Raw genomic sequence first — 27,483 nt, 5'->3', positions numbered from 1 at the left:
GGATCTAGTACGCAAGTTGAGGCTTTTGATGTAGAGATTAATGAAAGTAATTCAGTTTCTTTTAGGGGAGTAAAACATTCTAACTGATGATCTGATATAGTTATATTGTTAACTACAAGGTCACTTTCATTGTCTAACCTTAAATTAGTAGTTTGAATTTTTTGTCGGATATTCTCAATTTTGTCATTAAAAAAATCATGAAGTCGTTGCTACTACATACTGCAGGTATGCATGTGTTGATAATGGACTTATTCCTGGTTAATTTTGCTACAGTATTAAATAGGAATCTAGGATTATTTTTGTTATCTTCTATTAGGGAGGAGAAATATGTTGATCTCGCAGCACTAAGAGCTTTTCTATACTTCAGGAAGCTCTCCTTCCAAGCTAATTTGAACACTACCAATTTTGTTTGACGCCATTTACGTTCCAATTTTCGAGTGGTCTGTTTTAATGTGCAAGTGTCATCATTATACCAGGGTGCTAATTTTTTGTCTCTGACCATTTTCCTTTTTAGAGGAGCTACATTATCTAAAGTATGGCGGAATGTTGACTCTAAGCATTCAGTTGCCTGATCAAGTTCTGCAGGGGCTGACAGTGACCCAATCAAAGTTGACAGCTCTGGGAGATCATTTATAAAGCTCTGTGCAGTAGTTGACGTGAAAGTACGTTTAATACAGTAGCGTGGTGAGGTGCATATATTATTACTCAGACATATCTTGAATGAGATGAGACAATGATCTGAGATAACATCAGACTGTGGAAGTATGACTATATTATCTACGTTTAATCTGAATGTTAGTATTAGATCAAGGGTGTGACCACCATTATGGGTCGGTCCTATGACATTCTGCTTAATCCCGACTGAGTCTAAGATGGACACAAACGCTGTTTTTAAAGGGTCTTCTGGGTTATCGAAGTGAATATTAAAGTCTCCGACAACTAAAGCTTTGTCTAAGGAAATAACCAGATCTGAGATAAAATCTGCAAATTCAGAAAGAAACTCAGAATACGGCCCCGGGGGCCTGTAAATAATAAGCAATGGAATTAACTGGGTAGACTTATTTTTCGAGGCTACATACATTATATGAGTATGAAGAACTTCAAATGTATTAAATTTATAACCAGGTTTGTGTGTTACACCTAGATAATCGTTATAAATAACCACGACGCCTCCTCCTCTGCCAGTTAGACGAGGCTGGTGTATATAACTGTATCCAGGAGAACTCGCTTCATTTAATGCTATATATTCATTTGGCTTAATCCATGTTTCTGTTAAACACAGTACATTAAACTCCTGATCAGTAATGAGTTCATTAACCATTAGCGCTTTAGATGTAAGAGATCTAATATTTAATAGCTCCACCTTTAGATCAAAGGTGCTGGCAGCAGCTGTACAGTCAGTATGATCTAATTTTATATTGATTAGGCTACTGGAACAAACTCTCTGAAAATATATACCTTTTTGTTGAGCTCGGGGAACAGACACAGTCTCGATGTAGTGGACCCTGAGTGACGACTCTGTGCAGCTAGCAGACAGTCGGTTTAGCCTGTTCGTCTGCTCCCTGGCCTTGGCTCTGGATTGTCAGAAATTAACTAGGCCTGTTCTGAGACTATGACCTATGCTGCAGGAAATGAGAGCAGCACCTTCCCGAGTGGGATGGATACCGTCCCGCCCTAACAGGCCAGCAGTGCCCTCAAAATTAGCCCAATTATCTATAAAGCCCACACTGTTTTCAGAGCACCACCTGGACAGCCAGCAGTTCAGCGACCATAACCTGCTGTAAGCTACATTGCCACGCCGCATTGGGATGGGGCCAGAGCATACTACAGCATCGGACATCGCCTTCGCTAATTTAAATACCTCTACAAAGTTACTCTTAGTAACCTAACTGATATCGAACTGTGGATTACAACATTCAGAGAAGAGAACTTATTTTGATATTTTTTTATTTGAATCTGAAGTGGTTGTGTCATTACAATAAAAGAGACACTGATTTAAAGGAAGGGTACGTTCCAGTCCAACTTTTTTTTTTTTTTTTTGGACTATGGTAGCAAACTACTACCAGACCCAAAATAAATTCCTGTCAAGTATAAGTTAAAGCTGGTCTCATCTCTGTTATTTCTGTTAAGGAGGGGCAAATAGATACTTGGTTACACATCCACCATGGTATTTGTCATAAGGTAATTATCCAGCTCGGATATTCTCTCTGTATGTCTGCTTCTCGTCTCTCTACTTCTCTAAACTCACACACGCTACGGGGTCTCTGTGACATCCCGCCCCAACCGTGATCTGATTAGGCTCCGAGTTTATCACATCCAATACAATTAAAGGATTGGCAAGATAGACAGTTTAACATAGAGGTTACGTAGTAACTGAGCACGTTTTTACCTGTGTACTACAAGCAAGCTATTTGAATTTCAGTGAACTTTATTTAACACATGACAAACATTTCATTATCAACTGTTTTTAGAATTATTTTACTTTGAAAATGTATTAACTTTTTAAATAAACACTATATAAACAGCATTTAACAAATAATTTATTACTTTTAAAATTTATTTTCTGTTTATGCCTTTAGTAGGCTGGGCTACACAAAGGTACTACAAAATTGAAGGTGCTGTTGACTCAAGAGTTATCGAAAAAAATAAATAAAGTATAAAAATAAAGTATGCAGAATTGCACTGGTAAAATAGTATAAATAGAATTGTTTTGGTTCTGTATATACACAGATTGCACTGATAAAAAAAAAAATATTTATATATATATATAAAATCATCTCATTCTCTCTCGCCACTTTATCCTGTTCTACAGGGTCGCAGGCAAGCTGGAGCCTATCCCAGCTGACTACGGGCAAAAGGCGGGGTGCACCCTGGACAAGTCACCAGGTCATCACAGGGCTGACATGACACAGACAACCATTCACACCTACGGTCAATTTAGAGTCACCAGTTAACCTAACCTGCATGTCTTTGGACTGTGGGGGAAACCGGAGCACCCGGAGGAAACCCACATGGACACAGGGAGAACATGCAAACTCCGCACAGAAAGGCCCTCGCCGGCCACGGGGCTCGAACCCGGACCTTCTTGCTGTGAGGCAACAGCGCTAACCACTACACCACCGTGCCACTATATATATATATATATATATATATATATATATATATATATATATAAAAATAAATAAATAACTATCACACACGCACAAAAAAAAATTGCACATTGGAGTTTAAAGCCATGATTGCTTTAGGATAGAAACTTTTTTTAGGCGGTTTGTCCTGGTTTTCATTGCTCTGTATCTCTTGCTTGATGGCAAAAGCTGGAAGAGACAATGACCGGGGTGTGAAGAGTCTTTTGAAATGTCCATTGCTTTCCTGCAGCATCTGGAGGTGTAAATCTGTTCCAGGGTGGGAAGGGGGCAGCCTATTGTTTTCTCTGCTGCCCTAACGACCCTGTGGCGCGCCTTCTTCTCTAAGGATGTGCAGCTGCCGTACCATACGCACAGTCCGTCTGTGAGCACACTCTCTATGGAGCAGTGATAGAAGGCCTGGAGCAGATTTTGGGGGAGACAGTTCTTTCTGAGGATTCTCAGGAAGTACAGTCTCTGCTGCGCCTTCTTCAGTAGCTCCTTGGTGTTTTCACTCCAGGTTAGGCCGTTCTCCAGCTCAATGCCGAGAAACCTGAACACCAGGACCCTCTCCACACAGGCCCCACGATGATGAGTGGCTGGATGTCAGTTTTGTTTTTCCTAAAGTCAATAACCAGCTCCTTTGTTTTGGTGGTGTTGAGGAGCAGATTGTTGACTTTGCACCACTCTGACAGCTGCTCCACCTCATCCCTGTATGCCAGCTCACCCTCCTTGCCTGAGATAAGTCCGACCACGGTCGTGTCATCTGCGCACTTTACAATCTTGTTGCTGAGGTGAGTGGAGACACAGTCATACATGTAGAGGGTGTAAAGGAGTGGGCTAAGTCCACAACCCTGTGGTGAGCCGGTGTTCAGGCTGAGAGCAGTGGAGGTGTGGGAACCCAGCCTGACCCTCTGGGAGTGGCCTGACAAAGTCCAATATCCAGCTGCAGGTGAGTGGTGGAAGCCCAAGGTCCGCCAGCTTGGACACCAGTTGTTGTGGGAGGATGATGTTAAACACCGAGCTGAAGTCCACAAAGAGCATTCTGACGTAGTTCCCCTGCTGCTCCAAGTGGGTCAGTGCAGCATGAAGTGCTGTGGATACAGCATCCTCCGTGGATCTCTTTGCTTTGTAAGCAAATTGAAGAGGGTCCAGCTCAGCAGGCAGGCAAGGATATGACTCGGCACCAGTTTCTCAAAGCACTTCATGATGACAGGTGTAAGTGCCACTGGGCGGTAGTCATTCAGGGTGTTGATGTTAGGTTTTTTTTGGCAGCGGTACAATGGTTGAGGACTTGAGGCATGATGGGACGATGGCCTGAGACGGACTGGTTAAAAATCCTTGTGAAGACTCCAGCCAGTTGATCCGCACAGTCTTTCAGCACCCGTCCTGTCACACCGTTGGGTCCCGCAGCCTTCCTTGGGTTCACCTTCCTCATCACCTGCCTCACCTCGCATTCCTCTACCATGAGTGTGAGGTTGCTGTGGACAGGCGGCTGTGATGGAGCTGCTGTTGGTGTCACCTCAAAGTGGGCAAAGATGATGTTCAGCTCCTCTACCAGAGAAGAGTCTCCCTCCGTGGGCGGGGAGTTGCTGGATCTGTAACTGGTGATGTGCTGGACACCCTGCCACACTTGCCTCGTGTTGTTGCTCCTGAGCTAGTCCTCTATCCTCCTTCTGTATGTTGCCTTGGCCTCATGGATGCCTCTTTTCAGGTTGGCTCTAGCTGCACTGTAGTGCCTTATCCCCCGACCTGAAAGCAGTGTTCCTGGCTTTCAACAGGCTCTGGACCTCCTTTGTCATCCCAGGCTTCCTGTTGGGATAAATCCTTATGTTTATCCCTGGTGACATTGTCTGTGTAGAACCTGATGTAATCCAGGACTGCTGTAGTGTGGTTCTCCAGGTCCTGGTGAGCAAAAACCTCCCAGTTGGTTCTTTGGAAGCAGTCCTGTAGCTGGTGGGAGGCATCCTCAGGCCATGTGCTAACAGTCCGGGTCGTAATGGGAGCTTGTTTCCGGAGGGGGGTGTATGCAGGGACATGTGATCAGACTGGCTAAGGTGTGCTAGGGGTTTAGCCCTGTAGGCCTGTCTGATGTTTGTGTACAACTTGTCCAGTGTTTTTTCTCCCCTGGTTGTACACTTTGTGTTGATGGAATTTGGAGAGGACTGCTTTCAGATCAGCATGATTAAAGTCCCCGGAAATGATGTGAGCAGCCTCAGGATACTTGTTCTGTTTGTTGCTGATGGTGTCATGCAAGACCCTAGAGCCGAGATAGCATTAGCATCTGGTGCTATATACACAGCAGTGAGTAGTACAGCGTTAATCTCACAGGGGAGGTCCAAGAGTCTGCATTTAATTGTCATGAACTCCACACCCGGAGAACAGTGTCTAGCGAATACTGTAGAATTCGTGCACCAGCTGTTGTTGACATAAATGCATAGCCCCCCTCCTCTTTTCTTACCGGAGCTTTCTGACCTGTCTTGCAGTGCTGTGTAGCCTGCTAGCTCGATAGCCATGTCCGGTATGAGTGGATTCAACCACGTTTCTGTGATCAGTAGAATGCAGCAGCCCTGGATAAGATTATCGGTTGCAATCCGCAGCTTCCACTCGTCCAGTTTGTTCACAAGAGACCTCACATCTCATCTCATCTCATTATCTCTAGCCGCTTTATCCTGTTCTACAGGGTTGCAGGCAAGCTGGAGCCTGTCCCAGCTGACTACAGACAAAAGGCGGGGTACACCCTGGACAAGTCGCCAGGTCATCACAGGGCCAACACATAGACACAGACAACCATTCACACTCACATTCACACCTACGGTCAATTTAGAGTCACCAGTTAACCTAACCTGCATGTCTTTGGACTGTGGGGGAAACCCACGCAGACACGGGGACAGCATGCAAACTCTGCACAGAAAGGCCCTCGCCGGCCACGGGGCTCAAACCCAGACCTTCTTGCTGTGAGGTGACAGCGCTAACCACTACACCACCTTGCCGCCCGAGACCTCACATTAGAGAGGAAAATGCTTGGAAGCGGTGGTTTGTGTGGCTGCTTCCTTAGCCTCACTAGCACGCCGCCTCGGCACCCCCTCTTTTGTTTACATTCTTTGTGCCGCCGCCAGTTCCTCGAAGCTGGGATTGTAATCCATGGAGAGCCCGGTGTCTGTGTGATGTCATCCGGAATGTTGTGGATATGGAGAAAGTTGTATGGCAAGCTTATGAAAGACACAAGCAATGGCTGGGCAGGTTCAGGGTGAGGCTGTTATAAGTGGCTTTGCAGATAGGACAGAATGTGAGATTGAGGGAAGGTGGTAACACAGGTGTGAGACCCGGGGGACTCTTTCCTTGTGAATTTGTGGCCAGCCTTTCATTACACCTGTATGCCACCGTGTGGATGAATGTTGTTGCTGGGCCTGGAGGGCTCAGGTCTTTTGTCATCTGATGTTCATAGCAGTAGGTTAATAAGGGCATTGATTTGTTAGCCTCATGACAGTTTGTACCCACGATCAAATCTGAATGCTGGGCGTGACCTGATGGGATCAAAGTGGGGATCCATGTTTCATGCTTTCCATCAGAGGCTGCCCCAGCCAAAGACCCCTGCCCCAGCCAATGACCCCAGTCAGGAAAAAGCCAGGAAAAATAAACAAACGAGATGGTAAAATGGCATCTTCAAAAAAATGAATCTTTTTACTAAACTAGGACAGATAAAACATAAAAATGAGAATAGGCTCCTGTAATTTAGAATTCTTCACAGAGTAGTTTTCACTTGTATATGTATATATTCAGAGATCATTTTAATGTCAGCATTCTCGTCTTCTCAATTGTGTCTTTAATCTCTGACTTAAGGCTGATTTATCCTTCTGTATCAAATCTATGCTGTAGGCATGGCATTGACAATGTGAAGCATTTGTACTTGCACATAAGGTGAGTCTCCTCTAGGAGGTGCTATAACAAACACACCAGAAGTCATAGAAGAAACCTTTTATTCATCACATGCACACTTCAAGCACAGTGAAATTCATCCTCTGCATTTAACCCATCTGAAGCAGTGAACACACATGTGCATACGCACTCAGAGCAGTGGGCAGCCCAGAGCACCCGGGGAGCAGTCAGGGGTTCAGTACCTTGCTCAAGGGCACCTAAGCTCAAGGCCGCCCCACGTCAACCTAACTGCACATCTTTGGATTGTGGAGGAAACCCACGCCGACACGGGGAGAACATGCCAACTCCACAAAGAAAGGCCCTCGCCGGCCGCTGAGTTTGAACCCGGAACCTTCTTGCTGTGAGGCGACCATGCTAACTACTACACCACCGTGCCGCCCTATTCCTTTTACACATAAAAGAACAGTAGAATGTGAGCTCCATATTTCACTGTAGGAATAATAAACAGAAAGTAACACATACACAATGTTGTTTTGAAACAAATTTCCTTATATTTTCTTCCTTATATTTTACTTAAGCATTATTCTTGATATACCAAGTGAATTCTCACTTTTCCTGAAGTGCTTTAACACGTCTGTATTCAGCACTATGAACAGCTTGAAATGAAGGTCCCACTGCACACTCAGGAATGAGGTACAAAAATAACGCCGTGGTCTTTAAATCCACAGGTTTAGATGCAGGATTAAACTGGCCATTATAATGATCTACAAATTACTATAGAGTCTTGAACTTTATGAATTTATATTAAAGAAATTATATAAAAAGTTTTCTGAATTTTGCAGAAAAGAATGAGTAGTCGGAAATGCTACGCTACCAAGCAGACTAACCAATCACAGTTGTTGCGGCTTACATTGCTGCAACACGTTGCTCGATTTCTGGAGAGGTGCACATCAAGCTAGGATTTGATGCAGAATTATAAATTGGCCTTTGTTTTTTTTTCTCTTTCCTGGCCAAGCATTAATTATTTCTACTCCCTTCTTTCCTCTGCTTTCTTCTTGCCTTTCCTTTCAGATCCTTTTCAAATGTGTTTTAATTCTTATTTCCACTTTTCATTTTCCCCTTTGAACCTTTCCTTTGGCAAAGACCTGATATACCATACCAGTCACCTCTCTACAAAGGCATGATAGATGGCTATATGAAAGGCTGGCTTTAAGTATCCTGCCTGGCAGGTGCAGACAATCTCAGAGAAACACCCTGGAGAATTCTGGGTAACTGAGTTCTCCTGAATGGTCTCTCTCACTGTGTGCTGCTGTCGCCCTCTCCTGGCTGCAGGCGGTGTAGCATGACCTCTTACAGTAACAACAGGGAATAAATATTTATTCAGACAGTAAAATATGCATGAAACTATATGTTACAATTTTCCCTTGGAAGAAGTGTGTGATGGTCTTCCCTGCAGACACCTTTCAAAAATTCTCCCCAGTTGTGTAGACTGTGTTAGTGCTCATATACAACATTGATTTCGATACAAGCTTGATTCCCAAACCTCTAATCCTGACTATTTAATTATTATATTTAAATACTGGATCCTGCATCTACTTTTGAAGAGTACACTTTATTAATCCCCTGTGGGAAATTCCAGTGTTACAGCAGGAGACAACAGACAATATAAGACAATGAAAAGACAATAATACAGCAGCAGAAGGGGATTTAAAACATGAAATGAAAGAAACTGAAATAAAGTAAACATTGTCTTGGTGAAATTTTTATTATTATTTTGGCTCAGTTAATGTTTTAATGCCAGTACATCACTGTATAAAAATACAAAATCAGTCCCCCCTGGATTTCGCAGGCCTTTTTTCTGATTGTTGCAGGCTAAAATGTCTGATGTTGCGGGGGTTTTCCAAAAAGTTGCGATGAACGTTGCGGTGTTTTTTAGGTTTTTGTTGCGATTATATTGCGGGAGGAAGTGAAAATTGCGAGAAATTGTTGCGATTTTCTCTTTTTGTGATTAAAATTGAGTGATATGTTAAATATTAATGTAGCAGGTGGAATTGCGGCCTACTCCGCAATTCCCCTGGGATCTGCCTGGATTGGAGGAACAGGTTCATTTAAATTACGGGGCGGGCTTTTATTTGGTTATAACTAGACTGGATTGAGGCCTTGGTAGCCATGTTGCTTCCTTCTGCGTCACTTCCGACAGTCCAGGGGTTGAGTTAGTGCAGTGGCGGAACTAGACTTTTTTTCCTTGGGGGGGCAAGGGGGTGGCCAGGACTATTTCAGGGGGGTCAATGGTTCCTACTACTACACACACAAATATGCACGAGCACTCACGATTAATGTTAGCGATTGTGTGCTGTATATCTGTTTTTTATCTTATGTGTTTAAATTATGCATTATTGTTATTATTTATTCTTACATGGTGTTGCACCTGTTCTTGTCTTGTGTTCTTGGCCATGTCATGACTTCTAATTATTTTTGTCTTTTTGTTATATATACACATACCTTTCTTTCTTTCAACATTAAAATTCCAGGGACTACAGATGAAAGAAAACTAGTCAGTGATTATTTCTAGTGCATTTACATGTTAATTAATACACATTGATCCTTCTTAAATAAATAAACTTATAAACAATACTTTCAATTTACAATCATGTTTAAGTAGCTATGTATTGAGCACACAGAAGATGTCATTTTGAGTGTAATTTGTAGTTTATTAATGTACAAAATGAATACAGTGCATTTACCAACACCCTGACACCACTGACTGGAACTAAAATGCACATAGTAACTCAAGTCACACAGTTACTGACACAAGAAGAAGTCATCTTCTTGTTCTGAGTCATCATGGAGCAACAGGTGGCGGCGTTTCTCCGCTCAAAGGGAGTTGAGTTAGACAGGGAGAACATCGAGGCCTGTCACCCGCTCTCAAGGAGAAACAAGAAGACAAAACTGGCAATAATAGTTCGGTTTGCAAATAGAAAACACAAAAACGAACTGCTGAAACAGGGAAGACGGCTGAAGGGATCAGACGTTTACATCAATGAGCACCTGACAAAGAAAAATGCGGACATTGCCAGAATGGCCCGTTTACTCAGAAAACAGAAGAAAATACAATCAACATGGACTTCAAACTGCAAAATATACATCAAGTTAAATGGAACACCAGAACAAGCCAAAGTACTAGTCATCCGGGAGTTGGAGGAGCTGAGCAAATATTAACAAAACGTACAACAACAAGGTATCCTTAAACTACAGCCATGACAACTCCTGATAATAAACACACATTAGGACTAGAAAACTTTGTATATACAGAACATAAAATACAGGACATAGAACATGATATTGATCCGGATAACAATTTACTCAATGATATAGAAAACAGCTGCAGTTATTACACAGATGAGCACTACAACGCAACTTTCCAATCAAAGCATAACATATCAGTCATCCACTTCAATAGCAGAAGCCTATATGCCAACTTCCACAGTATTAAAGAATATTTGAAACAGTTTAAGAACCCATTCAACATCATAGCAATTTCAGAGACATGGATCAGCACTGACAGAGATGTGGACTTTGAGATGGAGGGTTATGATCTAAATCATATAAGCAGAGTGAAAAAGAGAGGAGGAGGTGTGGCAATATATGTGGACAAAGGACTGAAGTATAAGGTGGTGGAGAGTATGACAGCAGCTGTTGATAATCTGGTGGAATGTATCACAGTGGAAATTTGTATGGAAAAAGTAAAAAATATAATTGTGAGCTGTTTGTACAGAACTCCAGCATCAAGTATCGATATATTTGAAAACTGGATGGAAAGCATGTTTTCTAACTCAGTGCAGAAGACTGTGTTTATCTGTGGGGATTATAATATTGATCTGTTAAATCCAAAAAAGCATAAAATGACAGAAGATTTCATAAATACAATGTACAGTATGGGTTTATACCCCAAAATCACCAAACCTAGTAGAATTACTTCTCAGTGTGTCACATTAATAGATAATATATTTACAAACAGTATGGAAAATAATACAGAAAGTGGGCTTTTATATAATGACATCAGTGACCATTTGCCTGTATTTATTGTCTATCACTGTAATTACTGGAAACCTAAGGATATGAATCAGCTGAAATACAAACGGATAAGAACAGAAGAAAACATAAGGATACTTAAGAGTGAATTACTTAAACAGAACTGGAGAGTTGTATATGAGGAAGAAGATATTGACAAAGCATACAGTGGATTCCTAAATATCTTTAAAACACTATATGATAAAACCTGTCCTGCAAGGAAATACAATGATGGACAAAAACAAGCAAATGGTCCATGGATCACCAAAGGATTAAAAAATGCCTGTAAAAAAAAGAACATGCTGTATAGACAATTCATAAAAAAAAGAACTTTGGAGGCAGAAATTAAATATAAAAAATACAAGAATAAATTAACCAGCATTATGAGGACATGTAAGAAGGAATATTATAATAAATTATTAGATAGTAATAAAAATAATATGAAGGGGCTATGGAATGTACTGAATAGTATTATTAGGAATAGAGCTAAAAACAAAAACACAAGCTACCCTGATCATTATATTGAGAATGACAGATCAATAAATAATATGGAGGAAGTGGTAAATGGTTTTAATAGATTCTTTGTAAATGTGGGATCAGATTTGGCAGAAAAGATTCAAGATACAGACACACCTGGAGGGGCGGAGGCTGCTCGATGGGAGAGAAATCCTAAATCTATATTCCTTGGTGCAGTTGGCATAAAAGAGGTCATAGACATTGTAAGGAGAAGTGATAGTAAAACCTCCACTGACTGGAATGATATATGAGTTTAATAAAAAAAGTTATTGAAGAAATTGCAGAACCATTTACTCACATATGTAATATGTCTTTTCAATCTGGTAAATTTCCAAACAACATGAAAATAGCTAAAGTTATACCTTTATATAAATGTGGAGATAGACACCATTATACAAATTACAGGCCAGTTTCTTTACTCTCTCAGTTCTCCAAGATCCTCGAAAAACTGTTCACAGCAAAACTAGACAACTTCATTGAAAAATATAAACTTTTAGCTGACAGTCAATACGGATTCCGGAAAGACAGATCAACAACCCTGGCATTAATGGAACTTATCGAGAAAATCACAAATGGTATAGACAATAAAAAACATGTTATGGGAATTTTCATAGATCTAAAGAAAGCATTTGATACAATAAATCATGACATTCTATTCAAAAAATTAGAGAGGTATGGTATCAGAGGGGTTGGTTTGGACTGGGTGAGGAGCTACTTAAGTAACAGGCAACAATTTGTAAAAATTGGAGATCACACATCTGAGTATTTGCCCATAACATGTGGAGTACCGCAAGGGTCTGTCTTAGGTCCTAAACTGTTTATATTGTACATTAATGATTTATGTAATGTATCAAGTATAATGAAATGCATATTATTTGCCGATGATACAAACATCTTTTGCGCCGGGGACAATGCACAGCAGCTTATGGAAACAATCACAACCGAAATGAATAAATTAAAAAGGTGGTTTAACGTAAACAAATTGTCATTGAATTTGAGTAAAACAAAGATTATGTTATTTGGAAAATATAAGTCGAACCCTCAAGTTGAATTGAAAATTGACAACATAACCATAGAAAGATTGCATGAAATAAAATTTCTGGGTGTGATTGTTGATCATAAAGTCTGCTGGAAACTGCATATTAATCATGTTAAAGCAAAAATAGCAAAGATTACTGCAATTTTGGGGAAATCAAGACACATTCTGGACTATAAATCACTACATACTCTGTATAATGCACTCATACTTCCATATCTGAGCTACTGTGTGGAGATATGGGGTAATACCTACAAATCTAACCTGCAGCCGTTATGCACATTACAAAAAAGAGCAATAAGAATTGTCAATAATACGGGATAGCTTGAGCATACAAACGCATTATTCGTAAAAGCACACACTCTGAAATTCACTGATCTGGTTAAACACAAGACTGCACAAATTATGTATAAAGCAAGACATAACCTTCTTCCGGGTGAGGTACAAAATACGTTTATGGAAAGGCAGGGTGGGTATAACCTGAGAGGGGAAATGAATTTTAAGAGAGTAAATGTTAGAACAACTATGAAAAGTATGTGCATAACAGTCTGTGGGGTGAAATTGTGGAATGGTCTGGAAAATGAACTTAAAAATAGCACCAACATAAAACTGTTTAAAAAATTATATAAAAACATGTTAATAAAAATATATGAGAATGAGGACAGGCAGACTATATAGGTGATGATGAAATTGAGAGTAAGTCAGTGACTGGTCTTCTTGTATTTAGTGTATAGTTATAGGTATGTATACGTATGTATGTACTGTATATATGTATTGTATGTGTGTCTATATGCATAACATAAGTATCTGTATACATGATTTGATTTGGTCGATATTATACCATGTCGGTATGTTGGTATGTTTTCTTTTTTGTTTATTGCTTTTGTTTTCTTTTGTATATATAGTTTATTATGGTGGAAAGTGACATTTGATTAGCGGTGGTATAGAGGGTTAGGATTGGATAAGTTATTACTTCTTCCTAATCCTTTCTGAACATTGTTATGTTATTGCCTTGTGGCTACGCTATTCTGTTTGTTTATGATGATGTTTTGATTATTGTATTTTTTTATTTAAATTTTTTTTATATCTTTCTTCTTTATTGTTCAGAATAAAGTAATCAATCAAAAATCAAAATCAATCATCCTGCTCAGAAGCATCAGTGTCTTCCCCAGATGGAACTACATTGTAAAATAAAAAATATATATGTGTAATCTAAATAAACCACCATTAAAAACAACACACATTATCAGTAACCTATTTTAAAATAATCTCACACTGACTGAACGTAGCATGTGTGACTGCTTAGATGCTCTGACCTGGTGATGGTGGGCTGTGTTGTGCCTGACTCTCCTCAGTACCAGTTCCAGGTTGGGACCTGCCATCTACATTTTCTCTGTCCTCTCTCGATGAACCTACATTGTACAAAAATATTTGTATAATAATATGATTAAAAAAATGCAATCATTATCTAAAAATAAACATAACCAACACTTCATGACTGAAGTGAACATGTGACTGCTTCTGTATATGTTCAAACCTGGTGGTGATGGCAGGCTGGATTGTGCCTGACTCTCCTGACTAGTCCCAGGATGAGGGCTGCCAGTGCTGCTGATCTGCTCTGTACCTGATTTGTTTCTCTTAAAGTAGTTGTAAATCGTGCCTCCCTGTCTTTTCATTCTCAACTGAAAAAAAAACTGTCTTTGTTACTCCTAGCATGACTTCCCTTATGAAAACAAAATGCAATATTTTCATGTCCAACATAGATATTACAAGGGTTAAAATTACACTCACTGCCTACATCTTTTCTGTCCGCCAACTCCACACCCCCTTAATGCGTGACCATAAGCTACCATACCAGCAACGCCGAGTAGGTCCAACTTAAAGTCAATAAACTAAGAACCCAATCATCACGCAGATATCTACCGTCTCTCTGTAATCCGCGGCTAGCCCCTACAAATGACGCAAAAGATGCCACTGTTTATTAAGAACGTGCAGAAGGCATCTACTGTAGCTTCTAGCAGTAGCACAGTGCTCCGTACACTCTTTCCCTAGCAGAATGGACGTTTTTTGCACTTACAACAAGAAGGTTGAGTGCCACAGTAATAAACACACCCCCTGTACTTCCTTCAAAAGAGGGTCTAGTCTTCAAAATACACCATGATTTACTTAATTCTGAACATTGTTCATGCTGCTAAAGGTCACTTCACATCACACACCTAGTTTTGACTACATCTGCATTTTCACCTTTTCTATTGCCAAATAGAAGAATTGCCAAATCATTCTGATTTATGAAACGAAAATCGATTGGCCAGAAGATCCACTGACTGATCTTATTGAACTCGTGAACTTATTTTTGGATAAACTGCGGTCGTGTACTCACCGATATGGGTCAGTCTTAAAATCCATCTGGCTGAGGAGCAGCTGCCTTTTCTGTTCAATGGTTCCTTGCGCCATCTACTGTACAGGAGGAACCTAGCAGTCACAGACTTCAATGCAACTGGCTTTTCTCGTGCGGTGCCATAACATGTCAATCATCTGGGGGGGGGGCACCTGGGGTAGCCAATCAGATTCCGGGGAGGCTAGTGCCCCCCCAGCCACCCCTGTAGCTCCGTCCCTAAGTTAGTGGCGTGGGGTACACACTAGCTGGTGCTCCTTGCTACAAACGAGTGTTTATGCTCATGTTGCCTTTCCTGCTGTGATTGCTCGTAGTTTAACTTGTTGCTGTTGTTGAGGCATTTAAGTCATTGCGGGCTGAAGCATTTGTGAGGTAGGTTAATTGATTTTATTATCAAGCACCGTCAGTATTTTATACCCATAAGCTTGGGTTAAACTGTGTTTTTATTATTTTAGCTTCACTACGGAGATTTTCTTGCGCCATCATTGGTTCAGAGCAAGACCAAATATGCAGCATTCAATCACTCGGTATGTATAACATATGGATGTTTGTAACGTTTCGTGTCAGTATAGTAGTATTAGTAACAATCGGTTTGCAGTCAATGTTTACAGGGCGGGCAGTGGCCAGCATCTAGGGTAACTCCACGCCACCCCAGGCTGCTGTTTTGTTGGGGTTGGATTGTAGCCCCATTTTGTTTGCTGCCTCTTATTGGTGTGGATGGGTCGTATTGCCCTTTGAGTTCTACCGATGCCAGAACTGTCAGTCACACATATTTTGATTTAATGGCTGTGTGAGATCGTATGTAATAACGCTTGGTTTTTTTTTGTTTGTTTGTCATTTGTTTGGTGTATTGGTGCGCGTGTGCACGTTTGTTTGTGTGGGTGTGTGTGAGTGTTTGTGGTTGACTGGCAGTCGTTCACCCCATTCTTTCAATCAGGGTGGCTGCACCCCTACGGCAGGCTGGAGTGTCTTTGCAAGCAGCTTCACCATAGTTAAGCTAAGTAGTTTGTACTGTGCCAGTTGGTTTTGTATTGACATTGTACGAACCTGGGTGTCTATTGAAGTAAAAAAAAAAAAAAAGGGGGGTTGTAGTTGGCCTGAGGTGAATCTCCCTCAGGTGGCGTAGTCGATTATTACGAATTACCTGGCCTCTGCTACATTAAGTTATTACTGAAAAACTATTGATTAAAAAACAAAGACACTGAGAAATGGTCCTATAAACAACTTTACCAATATAAAAGATTACCAGGACTACAAAAATGCAGAAAAATAGGCTTTACTTATCCAAATGCACCTGTTGGTTCAAAAGTTAAAGTGCATAGAACCTCACAGCACAACATGAAGTTACCTTAAAATATAATATAAATGCCTCAGCTTTCATGTAAGAAAAAAAAAACTATTAATACTAGTACTGTGTGCAGGCAGTCTCTCCTGAAGACTAAATTAAACAATACTTATAAACTAATAAAATAAATGGCTCAGGCTTCATAGAAGGAGAGAAAAAAACAATTTGAACAGAATCTCATAGTATGATGCTGAAGCTGCCTAAACAATGGAAAATAAAATACCATTTTGGCAAAAATGTTGCCATCCATTCACTTCTTGTATTAAGTAAAAAAATAATGTATAGCACACACAGTCCTTCACTGTAAACATAAAACACTTTCAGTAACAAAAGTTAAGCCTATATAAACACTGACTCGCACATTATGCAATGTTGCCAGATACTGCTGACGTTTTCCAGACCAAAATATGTTCAAAACATGCCAAAATGCACTTGAAACCGCCCAATTAGGTGGTAAACCGCCCAATCTGGCAACACTGCGCACATGCTGCTTCTCTTGAATGTATACACGGAAGTAAGGCGGAAGGTAGTTTGTCAGACGACGCCAACGACTGGTCAAATTTGTGGGAAAGTTGCGGTGATTGGATATAATTGCAACACCGCCCTGAATTCACGGGGATTGGTTGAATTTGCGTTGAAGTTGCAAATCGCAACATCGCGAAATCCTGGAGGGTCTGTAAAATGGTAAAAATGCTGATATTGGCAAAGGCACAAGAGTTTTCTCAGTGTATTGCTTCATATGATACACGATTGTGAGCAGGTTAATAATTCAGTGCATGCATAATGGTGCATTTTTTTAATTGATCAAATCATTTCATCCACAAATCTCCTCACACAACTACAATTAAGCTTCACACAGCTGAAAAGTCAAACAAAATATAACAGTATCTAACAGATTGTAAGTCTACTCCTCGTAATTCATCTAGAGCTAACCACACAGAAATAGAAAAACACAGCAGGACAAATACAGTAGTGGGAGAACTAATACTGAGAACACAAAATACAATGTTAGTTCCCCACCATGTTTCAGATAACAGTCAATTCACTTGTTTTTATTTTGCAGACACACAAAGCTTCACTTATTTTAACTCCAGTATCACTGGGCTTTTCACCAACCGCTCTGACTTTAGTCAGCTATTAAAATTAACATGAAAATGACAAATCAGGATTCTTTTAAAATCCTTAGAAAACCCTGAAGAAGACATGAAATTATTTTCCAGTAAATGCATCCTCTTTTTATTGATGAATTTGCTCACTCCTCTAGGACTGCATTCTCAATTCTCTCTTCAACAGTCTGAGCTGTGAAAGACATTAAATTCATTTAATTCATTTCATAGTTTATTTCAGGTGTTTATGGCAGAAAATTAACTACAGTGAAGTGAAAAGTGACATCTGCGTATGAAACACTCTTCTGCACTATTTTTTATGATTTGTTATTAATAATGTACTTTATTAATGAAGTGAAAATGGAACTCCACTTGAAGCATCTGTCGTGTAAATTCACTCTCAGAAACAGATGTGCTGGTTTTACTATATCAAACTTACATTTAAATCTTGCTGTAGGAGCATTTTAGAACAAGTGCTTTAACACTCAAGCGTGGATTTTTGCTTTTAAAATGAAAACAGTGAGTCAAATGATTTCTAATTTTCTGAAAGTGAAAATGTTTTTTCCCCCCTCACACTACTCAAAGTTAGTATGATCATGATGTGAAACATACTGAGAGTTCTTACCTCGAGCTCTGTAACATTTGACCAGCAGAATGATGGTCGCCAGCAGATACGGAGAGGCCGTCACTACACTACAGATCAGCATGAGCACTGAGAATGGAGCTTCTACACGTGATGGACCTGACAAGGAATAAAATAATAATAACAATAATGTTTTATTCTTGAAATGTTTGGATGTTGGCGGCACGGTGGTGTAGTGGTTAGCGCTGTCGCCTCACAGCAAGAAGGTCCGGGTTCGAGCCCCGTGGCCAGCGAGGGCCTTTCTGTGCGGAGTTTGCATGTTCTCCCCGTGTCCACGTGGGTTTCCTCTGGGTGCTCCAGTTTCCCCCACAGTCCAAAGACATGCAGGTTAGGTTAACTGGTGACTCTAAATTGACCGTGAGTGTGAATGTGAGTGTGAATGGTTGTCTGTGTCTATGTGTCAGCCCTGTGATGACCTGGCGACTTGTCCAGGGTGTACCCCGCCTTTCGCCCGTAGTCAGCTGGGATAAGCTCCAGCTTGCTTGCGACCCTGTAGAACAGGATAAAGTGGCTACAGATAATGAGATGAGATGTTTGCATGTTTTAGTTCAATCTGCAGTAAAAAATAAATTAATTTACACCTGTGTGAACAAATGTAACAGCATATTGTACACAGACTTAGATAAGCTAAGCCCTATAGATTACATCATATAAAGATACTGTGTTCAACACATAAAGTCACAGTTGTAACAAAGTGAATGTTTAAAAGGTTTCTCACGTCTGACGGAGACCCAGCTTTTCAGTGACTCTCCTCTGTCTGGGTGTTTACAATGGTAGAAACCTTCATCTGACTTTGAGACCTTAAGGATGATCATCTCTCCTGTAGTCTGTGTCTGGAGGACTGATCCATCTTTATAGAAATCAGCTTGGAGGTTTGAGGGCTTTGGGTTTCGATATAAACAGCGTAGAGTCAGAGGATGTCCCTCAGTCACAGGATGGACAGGACTCTCCAGGATCACAGCACCATCTACACAGAAAACCACATTTACAAAATAAATAAATATTTTCTATCATTGATCGATATTGAATTTATAAATAATGTGCATACAAACAGACGGTGCCATTAGTTATGGCTGCACAAAGTTATCTATGAGTTATCCCTGATTGATTAATACTAAATGAAATTTCATTATCATTATCAGTGTGGGTATCTGTAAGCATGGACTCGTACTCAGTCTGGAAAGTAACAGCATAAACATATCCATACTCAGAATTACAGAGATTACAGGGAATGTTCTGAGGGAAAAGATTCCAGATGTTTTTGTCTTCTTGAACAGTTTTTCCCAGTTGGAAACTCAGAGTTCTGAATATTCTGTAATGAAACATTTCCGTTTTCCTTTAATAATAAACACCAGAGCCGGCCCGTGGCATAGGCAATATAGGCAAATGCTAAGGGCGCTGCGTCCATCCAGGGGCGCAGAAACGGGGGGAGAAAAATTATGACTTCCACTATTCTGAAAACAAGTCAGCATTATAATGTCTTAGCCTAATTTAATTGTACAGCAAAGCATGTAGTCAGGGTACGATTTGTCAAAAAAAAAGCGGGGTGAGGTATTTCACTCACGTGACCAAGTCATGTGATGCTGCCATTTTGGATGGCACGGCTCGAATCAGTTTGAATGCGAGGAAGGCGACAAACGAAAAACATAAAAGAAAAAGGAGTGAGATGCAGAAAACACCTTCACTATCCAGCGACGTAGGGCATTTACAGGGCGAGCAGAGGGAGAGGTATTTGCAAAAATTGAGGTTAGCAGGCTTAGAGAACGACGTTTACCTGCTTCCACCAGGATTGTTCACTGACGTACGGAAGTACACGAAGCCCTCGTCTTTACCTGACTTTGGCCCACATGATCTGTATACCTATGTCGTTAAAAACCAGGCTGGGTAACATGCCTACATCAGCGGGTCGTCCCTGGAGCCGGTGGTCGCCATCTGATTACAGCTAAGGTTTGTTCACATTTTCATTTACTTTCGGTCCTCAGGATAAACAAAATGTTATTAAATGTCATTGAAATAACTTCTTAGTCTGTTGAGACATGACCCGTTATAAATTTGCTGTTACCAGGCAATGACCAAGAACTGTATTATTAGGGTCGGTGTAGTTGTAGCAGTGTACTAGCAGCTAGCTGTTAGCACTAGCTAATGTCAACAACATCGTAGCTGGTATGTTACTGTAGCAATATTTACGTTCAGTCATTTGAATGACTGTTAAAACCTTTCAGTCTCAAGTTTTTCCTTTACTGGATTTACTAGTTTACTGAGCTAACGCGCTCGGGCAAGCCGGGAGCCATCGCGCGCTCTCCGGCCGAGCCGGGAGCCATCGCGCGCTCTCCGGCCGAGCCGGGAGCCATCGCGCGCTCTCCGGCCGAGCCGGGAGCCATCGCGCGCTCTCTGGCCGAGCCGGGAGCCATCGCACGCCTTGGCGGCCGAGCCGGGAGCCATCGCGCGCTCTCCGGCCGAGCCGGGAGCCATCGCGCGCTCTCCGGCCGAGCCGGGAGCCATCGCGCACTAGCTCAGTAAACTAGTAAATCCAGTAAAGGAAAAACTTGAGACTGAAAGGTTTTAACAGTCATCCAAATGACTGAACGTAAATATTGCTACAGTAACATACCAGCTACTGTTGTTGACATTAGCTAGCTTGCCGTCCAAAATGGTGGACACCGGGGCGTCACGTGACCCTGTGACGTCAGGTGAAATACCTCAATAGGCGACCTCGGCAATTGCCTAGAGCGCAAAGTGTGCCCAGGGGCGCCAAGGGCGACCAAAACCCCACCAGAAAGGAGGGATGGAGTTATTGAATGGAGATGTTACCAAGTGCATCAGTGGTGTACAGTGTTTTCAACCACTGTGCTGCCGAACTCTAGTACCGCGGAACACTAGTGTGCCGTGAGAGATCACCAAGTGTACCGTGGAAAATTATAGAATGACTGTATATTGTAAATATTGGCAACAGCGTTTTAGTTTCAGTCAACATTTTCTATTGGTGATGTGCCTTGAGATTTTTTCATTGAAAAAAGTGCGCCCTGGCTCATGAAAGGTTGAAAACCTTTTTTACAACACCTCTGATGCGGCTGGGGATGTAGAAATACGCGCTCCTTACCTCTGCTGTTACACTACCTGTGACAGTAGCTTCTGCTGAAAGAAGCTTTTCAAAATTAACTGCTGAAGACATACTTAAGGTCAACAATGAGTCAAGAACGTCTGAATGGGCTTGCTCTGATGAGCATCAACCAAGAGATCTCAAGAGAAATATCATTTGATGATATTAATTTGCCATTAGGAAGACCAGACGAGTCCCATTGTAATGTTACTATAATAACAAAGTACCCATAATAGCACTTTTGTTTGAAAATACAGCCCATTGATGTCCTAACAGGGTGCTTAAGTTTGCACAATTTAGAATTGTAGAATTTTTTATTCATTTAATTTGTTAATTCTTCAGAGATGACTTAACTTTTAATAGCAAAAAAGAAACTAAAAATAATTTCTTGTTTATTGTCCATGCACTACACTTTGAACAGGGTGCGGAAGAGTTTTTGCCCATTATATGGAGATATGTATTGAATTTGTGTGGTCATTTTACTTTGTGACACTTTATGTGAATAATAATAACAATAATGAAAAAGATAAAAATGACTTCTTGTTTAGGCGGCACAGTGGTGTAGTGGTTAGCGCTGTCGCCTCACAGCAAGAAGGTCCTGGGTTCGAGCCCCGGGGCCGGCGAGGGCCTTTCTGTGTGGAGTTTGCATGTTCTCCCCGTGTCCTCCGGGTGCTCCGGTTTCCCCCACAGTCCAAAGACATGCAGGTTAAGTTAACTGGTGACTCTAAATTGACCGTAGGTGTGAATGGTTGTCTGTATCTATGTGTCAGCCCTGTGATGACCTGGCGACTTGTCCAGGGTGTACCCCGCCTTTCGCCCGTAGTCAGCTGGGATAGGCTCCAGCTTGCCTGCGACCCTGTAGAAGGATAAAGCAGCTAGAGAGAATGAGATGAGACTTCTTGTTTATTGTCCATGCACCGTACATTGTTTAATAGTAATAGAATAGAGTGATTTAAAGTGTTATTTAGATGTTATTAGAGGGGTTTTTTTCGGGGGGCGCCAAAACTCAATCTCGCCTAGGGCAGCCAAAGACCTAGAGCCGGCCCTGATAAACACACTACATGAAGACTCACCCTGCACTGTGATGTTAACAGGATTCCTGTTTTCTCCAGATTCAGAGTGACACCAGTAAACTCCAGTGTAGGATGTGGAGAGGGAGCTGATTTTACATGGAGAACAATCTAACGCTCCCTCACTGTGTGTGTATCGTCTCACTGTCCATCCAGTAGAACGACTCTGGTCAGTAGAGTTACAGCTCAGTGAGAGAGAGTCAGAAGTAAAGTGTTGAGTTCTGTTGGGATTGATGATCAGAGAGACTGGAGGAGATTCACCTTAAACAGAGAAGAGAGTCATGTAAATAAGAATAAGTGCAATATGCAATAAGGATATACAGTAAGTGCATGTGTGTTCAGAATTCTGTTTAGTAATCCAGTAATTAAAGCCACAGTCCATAGCATGGGTCATAACACAGAAAAATTTAACCCCAGATAATCCATAATCATAAACACTGCAAAAAGGTAAAGGTCAAAACCAAGAGACACAATCAAAACTGGGACGAGGAGCACAGGAAAGTCTTACAATTGCTGCAAAGGGACAAAACAAACTAAAAATGGCTCTTTAGTTTACTGGTGTCACTCTGAATTTGGAGAAAACAGTAATCCTGTTCACATCACAGTGCAGGGTGAGTCTTCATATATTGTGTTTATTATTAAGGGAAAAGGGAAATGTTTCATTACAGAATATTCAGAACTCTGAGTTCAGAAAAAAGAACAAATGATCAAAGGCACAGGACAGCAGGGCAATGCCTTCTCACCACCAGAGGGCACCATCATATCAGTATTAGCTGAGCTCCAACACACCACCTCCAGATCACTTCCTCATTGTACAATTTAAGACCAGAGGGAAAATGCAAAAGAGTAATCAAAAGCAAAGGCTCTAAACACAGCCATGGCAATCACAAACTAAACATGGCTCTCAACTTTGCACTGTGTAAATGTATGTGCTGGTCGAATGTAATCTACTTTACTGTGTCGGACTCTTACCTGTTTTACAGCTCTGCTATTTGTATTGTGTTTAATAACAGTCTAACATCATGACATCATCTGTATCTGTGTGGTCCTCTGAATATCCATATCTGTGTTTGTATTAGTGTTTAAACCTGAAGTATTTATGGGCCTGTCTTTCTGAAAAGTTTTCTGAAAGCAAACAAACAAAACAACCCCAGAATCTTGTGCCTCCTGTTAACATCTTTGTATCTGTTAAGAACACATGATCAGGGGTGGGGTTTCCTGTTGCCCTTTAGAGCTAAAGAGTGAGTTGAGAGACTCTTAAGCAACGAACATTGTCTCTGTACATGGTTTTACTGAACTCACTCGTAAGAAGGAATCTGAAGAGCATCTTTGTAATGTGCGTTTCTGATATAGGCATTAGTAGTTGCTAAATCCAGTCGATAAGGTCACATAGTATTCATTTTTAACCAAAATCTAATGAAATATAAAGTGTTTAAAATAAAAGAATATATAGTATCATCTGGAAGCATTACATATATAATGTGGTAATTAATTAAGGAAACCATTTTACGTTTTTGGGCAGTATTTTTATTCCAAGCATGTTTTTAATTAAATGAACAAAAGTTCACATTAAAGAATGAGCAAATAATAAGCTAAATAATTAAGTAAATGTGTTCCCCGTGCTCGCTCATTTCACTGTTACCCCCCGATCATGCAGTCAGGATTATTTCAACTGTTATCCTCAGTGTAGAGTGGGCAATGATCTCCCTGAGAAGTGCACAGAGAGAGAGAGAGGTTTTGACCTGTGTGTAGTGTGTACTTAAGGAAGTTGTATTGACCTCCTTATCTATCTATCTATCTATCTATCTATCTATCTATCTATCTATCTATCTATCTATCTATCTATCTATCTATCTATCTATCTATCTATCTATCTAAGGAGGTCAATTCAACCTCCTTCGCTACACACTACAGACAGATCAAAACCTCTCTCTCGCACACACAATGTTAGAGGTGCAGAAATGTGTCTCATTTATGACACTAAATTAGTGAATCACTCGCCTCATGGAGTTAAGCAACTTGCAGGGCATCACTACTGCTGACCGAACATTCACTGTTAGTCAGTTGGCTGACGAAACAACATTGTTCTTAAAAGACAGCTTACAAGTTCCTCTAGCCATTGATATCATAAAATTATTCACTAAGGCTTCAGGTCTCTGTCTGAACTTAAAGAAATGTGAGCTGTTGGCTATAAAAGAATGTAATGCTGACTTTATTTCAAACATTCCTGTAAAAGATTCTGTTATGTACCTAGGTATCACTATAGATAAAAATGACTTTCAAAGGTCTTCTGTTAACTTTAACCCTATTATTGAAAAGATTAGAAAAAAATTGAATCAGTGGTTACTTAGAGATCTTTCTTTGAGAAGCAGAGTCTTACTGTCAAAGGCAGAAAGGATTTCTAGATTAACATATGCTGCACTCTCTCAGTGTTAAATTTGTGATGCTATAGATAACATTTTATTTAACTTTGTGTGGAAGAATCATACCCATTATGTGAAAAAAAATCAGTCTTCATGAATGAATATGGCAAAGGTGGCTTGAACGTTTTAGACTTCACTACACTGAACTATACATTTAAAATCAACTGGATCAGGCGTTTTTCAGATGTCCAACTTCATTATGGAACTTCATTCCTCATGATGTTTTTTCTTCCCTAGGTGGTCTTAACTTTCTTTTATGATGCAGCTATAGTATTGACAAGATACCTCTTAAATTGGCTTCTTTCCACAACCAAATGTTGATGGCTTGGTCTTTAATTTACCATACAAGCATAACTTCAGCCCCCATAAATTCTACATATGGAATAATGGATATGTTCTTTACAAAAATAGACCTATTTTCTTTAAACCATGGTTTGATAATAATATTATTTTGCTTAATCAGTTGTTTAACCAGCATGGCCGACTATATTCATACTCAGAATTTTTACACAGGTACAGAATCCCCATTCTTCCAAAGGAATTCTCAATTGTATTTGATGCAATACCGTCAGATATTATTACACTCTTTAGAGGAGTGGGGGTGAGTCGAAATCTCCCTACATTGGGCAGTGTGTGACACAAGTATTGGAAAGAGTTGTCTTTCACCAGACAGGAATGTAAACAAAACTATTCGTATTCTTTTCCAACAAGATCTCATTACTACTCCTTGCTCTTTGTCACACTGGTCTAATTTGGTGGGGGAGATCTGTTGGGAAAAAGTTTGGCTATTACCACAAAAATTCTTTTTGACCAATAAGGTGAAAGAAATATCTTTCAAAATGCTACATAGATTTTATCCTGGCGGCACGGTGGTGTAGTGGTTAGCGCTGTTGCCTCACAGTAAGAAGGTCCGGGTTCGAGCCCCGTGGCCGGCGAGGGCCTTTCTGTGCGGAGTTTGCATGTTCTCCCCGTGTCCGCGTGGGTTTCCTCCGGGTGCTCCAGTTTCCCCCACAGTCCAAAGACATGCAGGTTAGGTTAACTGGTGACTCTAAATTGACCATAGGTGTGAATGTGAGTGTGAATGGTTGTCTGTGTCTATGTGTCAGCCCTGCAATGACCTGGCGACTTGTCCAGGGTGTACCCCGCCTTTTGCCCGTAGTCAGCTGGGATAGGCTCCAGCTTGCCTGCGACCCTGTAGAACAGGATAAAGCGGCTAGAGATAATGAGATGAGATGAGATTTTATCCTACCAATTTTTATTTGCAGAAATTTAAAAAAGACATCAGTGTCAATTGTTCTTTTTGTGGGGTAGTAAGAGAAGCCCTTTGTTGTGTATGTTACTATTACATGCACACATTCAACCTTAAGTGCTACTACAATGATGCACATACGCAGTCGATTCCTTTTTTATGAGCTCGTAGCTCTCTTTACTGAACTCATCACTTAACACTGTTACATTCAAATGCGCATGCCCATCCACCATCCACCACTATCAATGCGCAACAACATAGACCGGTAGGGTAAAAATATAGGTCCTAAAATCCCCTACATAACACTCCTCCCTTCCATCATTGATACTGTATACCTGTTAAACTAAAGAAGTTTTGCTTTAACTGATCCTAATAACATGCTCTCAGTCTCTGAGTCTTTCTGGAGGTCTCCGAACCCTGTCTGGATAATGTCTCACAGGTGTCGCGGTGACAGCAGGACTTTGTGCTACAGGTGAGTCGGGTGCAATGCCACCTGCATCATCGTCAGGGATGATGTCATTCTGTGCTTGGTCACTGAACTCAAGACCATTGGAGGGAGCTGTAGGCTCGGCATCCACGGTCGTCAGCCCAGTTGCATCCAACAGTTGATCCACGTGTCTACGCCATACTAGGTCCTGGCCGATGTTGACTGTGTAGGTTAACGGTCCAGTCTTGGATGCGATGGTGCCAGACTGCCACTTCTGACCATTGTTGCGATAGTCTCTGGCAATTACATGTTGTCCAACACAGAAGGTGCGCAGAGGTCGCATTTTTGAATGTAGAACAGAGCCTGAATGCTTCCTCTGCACATGCTGTTGTAGATTAGGTTTCAATAAGTCCAAGCGTGACCTCAGCGGACGTCCTAGGAAGAGCATGGCTGGAGTCTGTCCTGTTATGGCATGCGTGCTGTTACAATAAGCCAACAGGAAGCTTGCAATCTTTTGCTGTAGTGACCCAATGTCTTTGTCCATGGCCTTAATAGACTGTTTGAAGGTCTGGATAAACTGCTCCGCTTGGCCATTTGAAGCCGGGTGGTATGGCACAATGGTAGTGTGTTGTATGCCATTCTTTCTGACAAAGTGCTGGAATTCTTCAGAAGTAAAAGATGTTCCGTTATCACTTACAATCTGATGTGGAAGACCTGTGCGTGAGAACAAGGCCCTTAAGAGGTCAACTGTCTTTGCAGAGGTTGCAGTCTTTGTACAGAAAACCTCAGGCCACTTTGAGTGTGCATCGACCACAACCAGGTACATGCGGTCAAGGAAAGGTCCTGCATAGTCAATATGCACCCGTTGCCAAGGCTTGGTAGGCCATTCCCACACATGTAATGGTGCTGTCGCTAGTGACTTTTGGGTCTGTTGACACCACTGCATGTCTTGGCCACATCTTCTAGCTGTTCATCAATTCCAGGCCACCATACAAAGCTTCGTGCCAAACATTTCATTTTCACCATGCCTAAGTGTCCCTCATGCAGCACAGTCAGGACTCTGGAACGCAGTTTCGGTGGTACGATTACCCTCACCCC

General features: G+C 41.1%; 1 protein-coding gene across 1 annotated transcript in view; it reads right to left on the bottom strand.

Annotated features, from left to right (window-relative positions):
* Positions 1-17,148: 17,148 nt before the first annotated feature.
* The window catches only part of LOC132885935 (titin-like), a 605,367-nt gene continuing 595,032 nt past the window's right edge, over positions 17,149-27,483 (bottom strand). The window contains exons 19-22 of the mRNA XM_060920468.1: positions 22,290-22,547; positions 18,835-19,083; positions 18,099-18,215; positions 17,149-17,666 (exon numbers count right to left, since the gene is read on the bottom strand). Of these exons, the coding sequence (XP_060776451.1) occupies positions 17,620-17,666; positions 18,099-18,215; positions 18,835-19,083; positions 22,290-22,547 (671 nt within the window). The 3' untranslated portion in view covers positions 17,149-17,619. The remainder of the gene's footprint in view (positions 17,667-18,098; positions 18,216-18,834; positions 19,084-22,289; positions 22,548-27,483) is intronic.

This window comes from Neoarius graeffei, chromosome 1 (genome assembly GCF_027579695.1).
Source record: "Neoarius graeffei isolate fNeoGra1 chromosome 1, fNeoGra1.pri, whole genome shotgun sequence".
NCBI classification, from domain to species: domain Eukaryota; kingdom Metazoa; phylum Chordata; class Actinopteri; order Siluriformes; family Ariidae; genus Neoarius; species Neoarius graeffei.
Note: the sequence above shows the minus strand (reverse complement) of the source record. Positions and strands in the feature narration are given on the sequence as shown.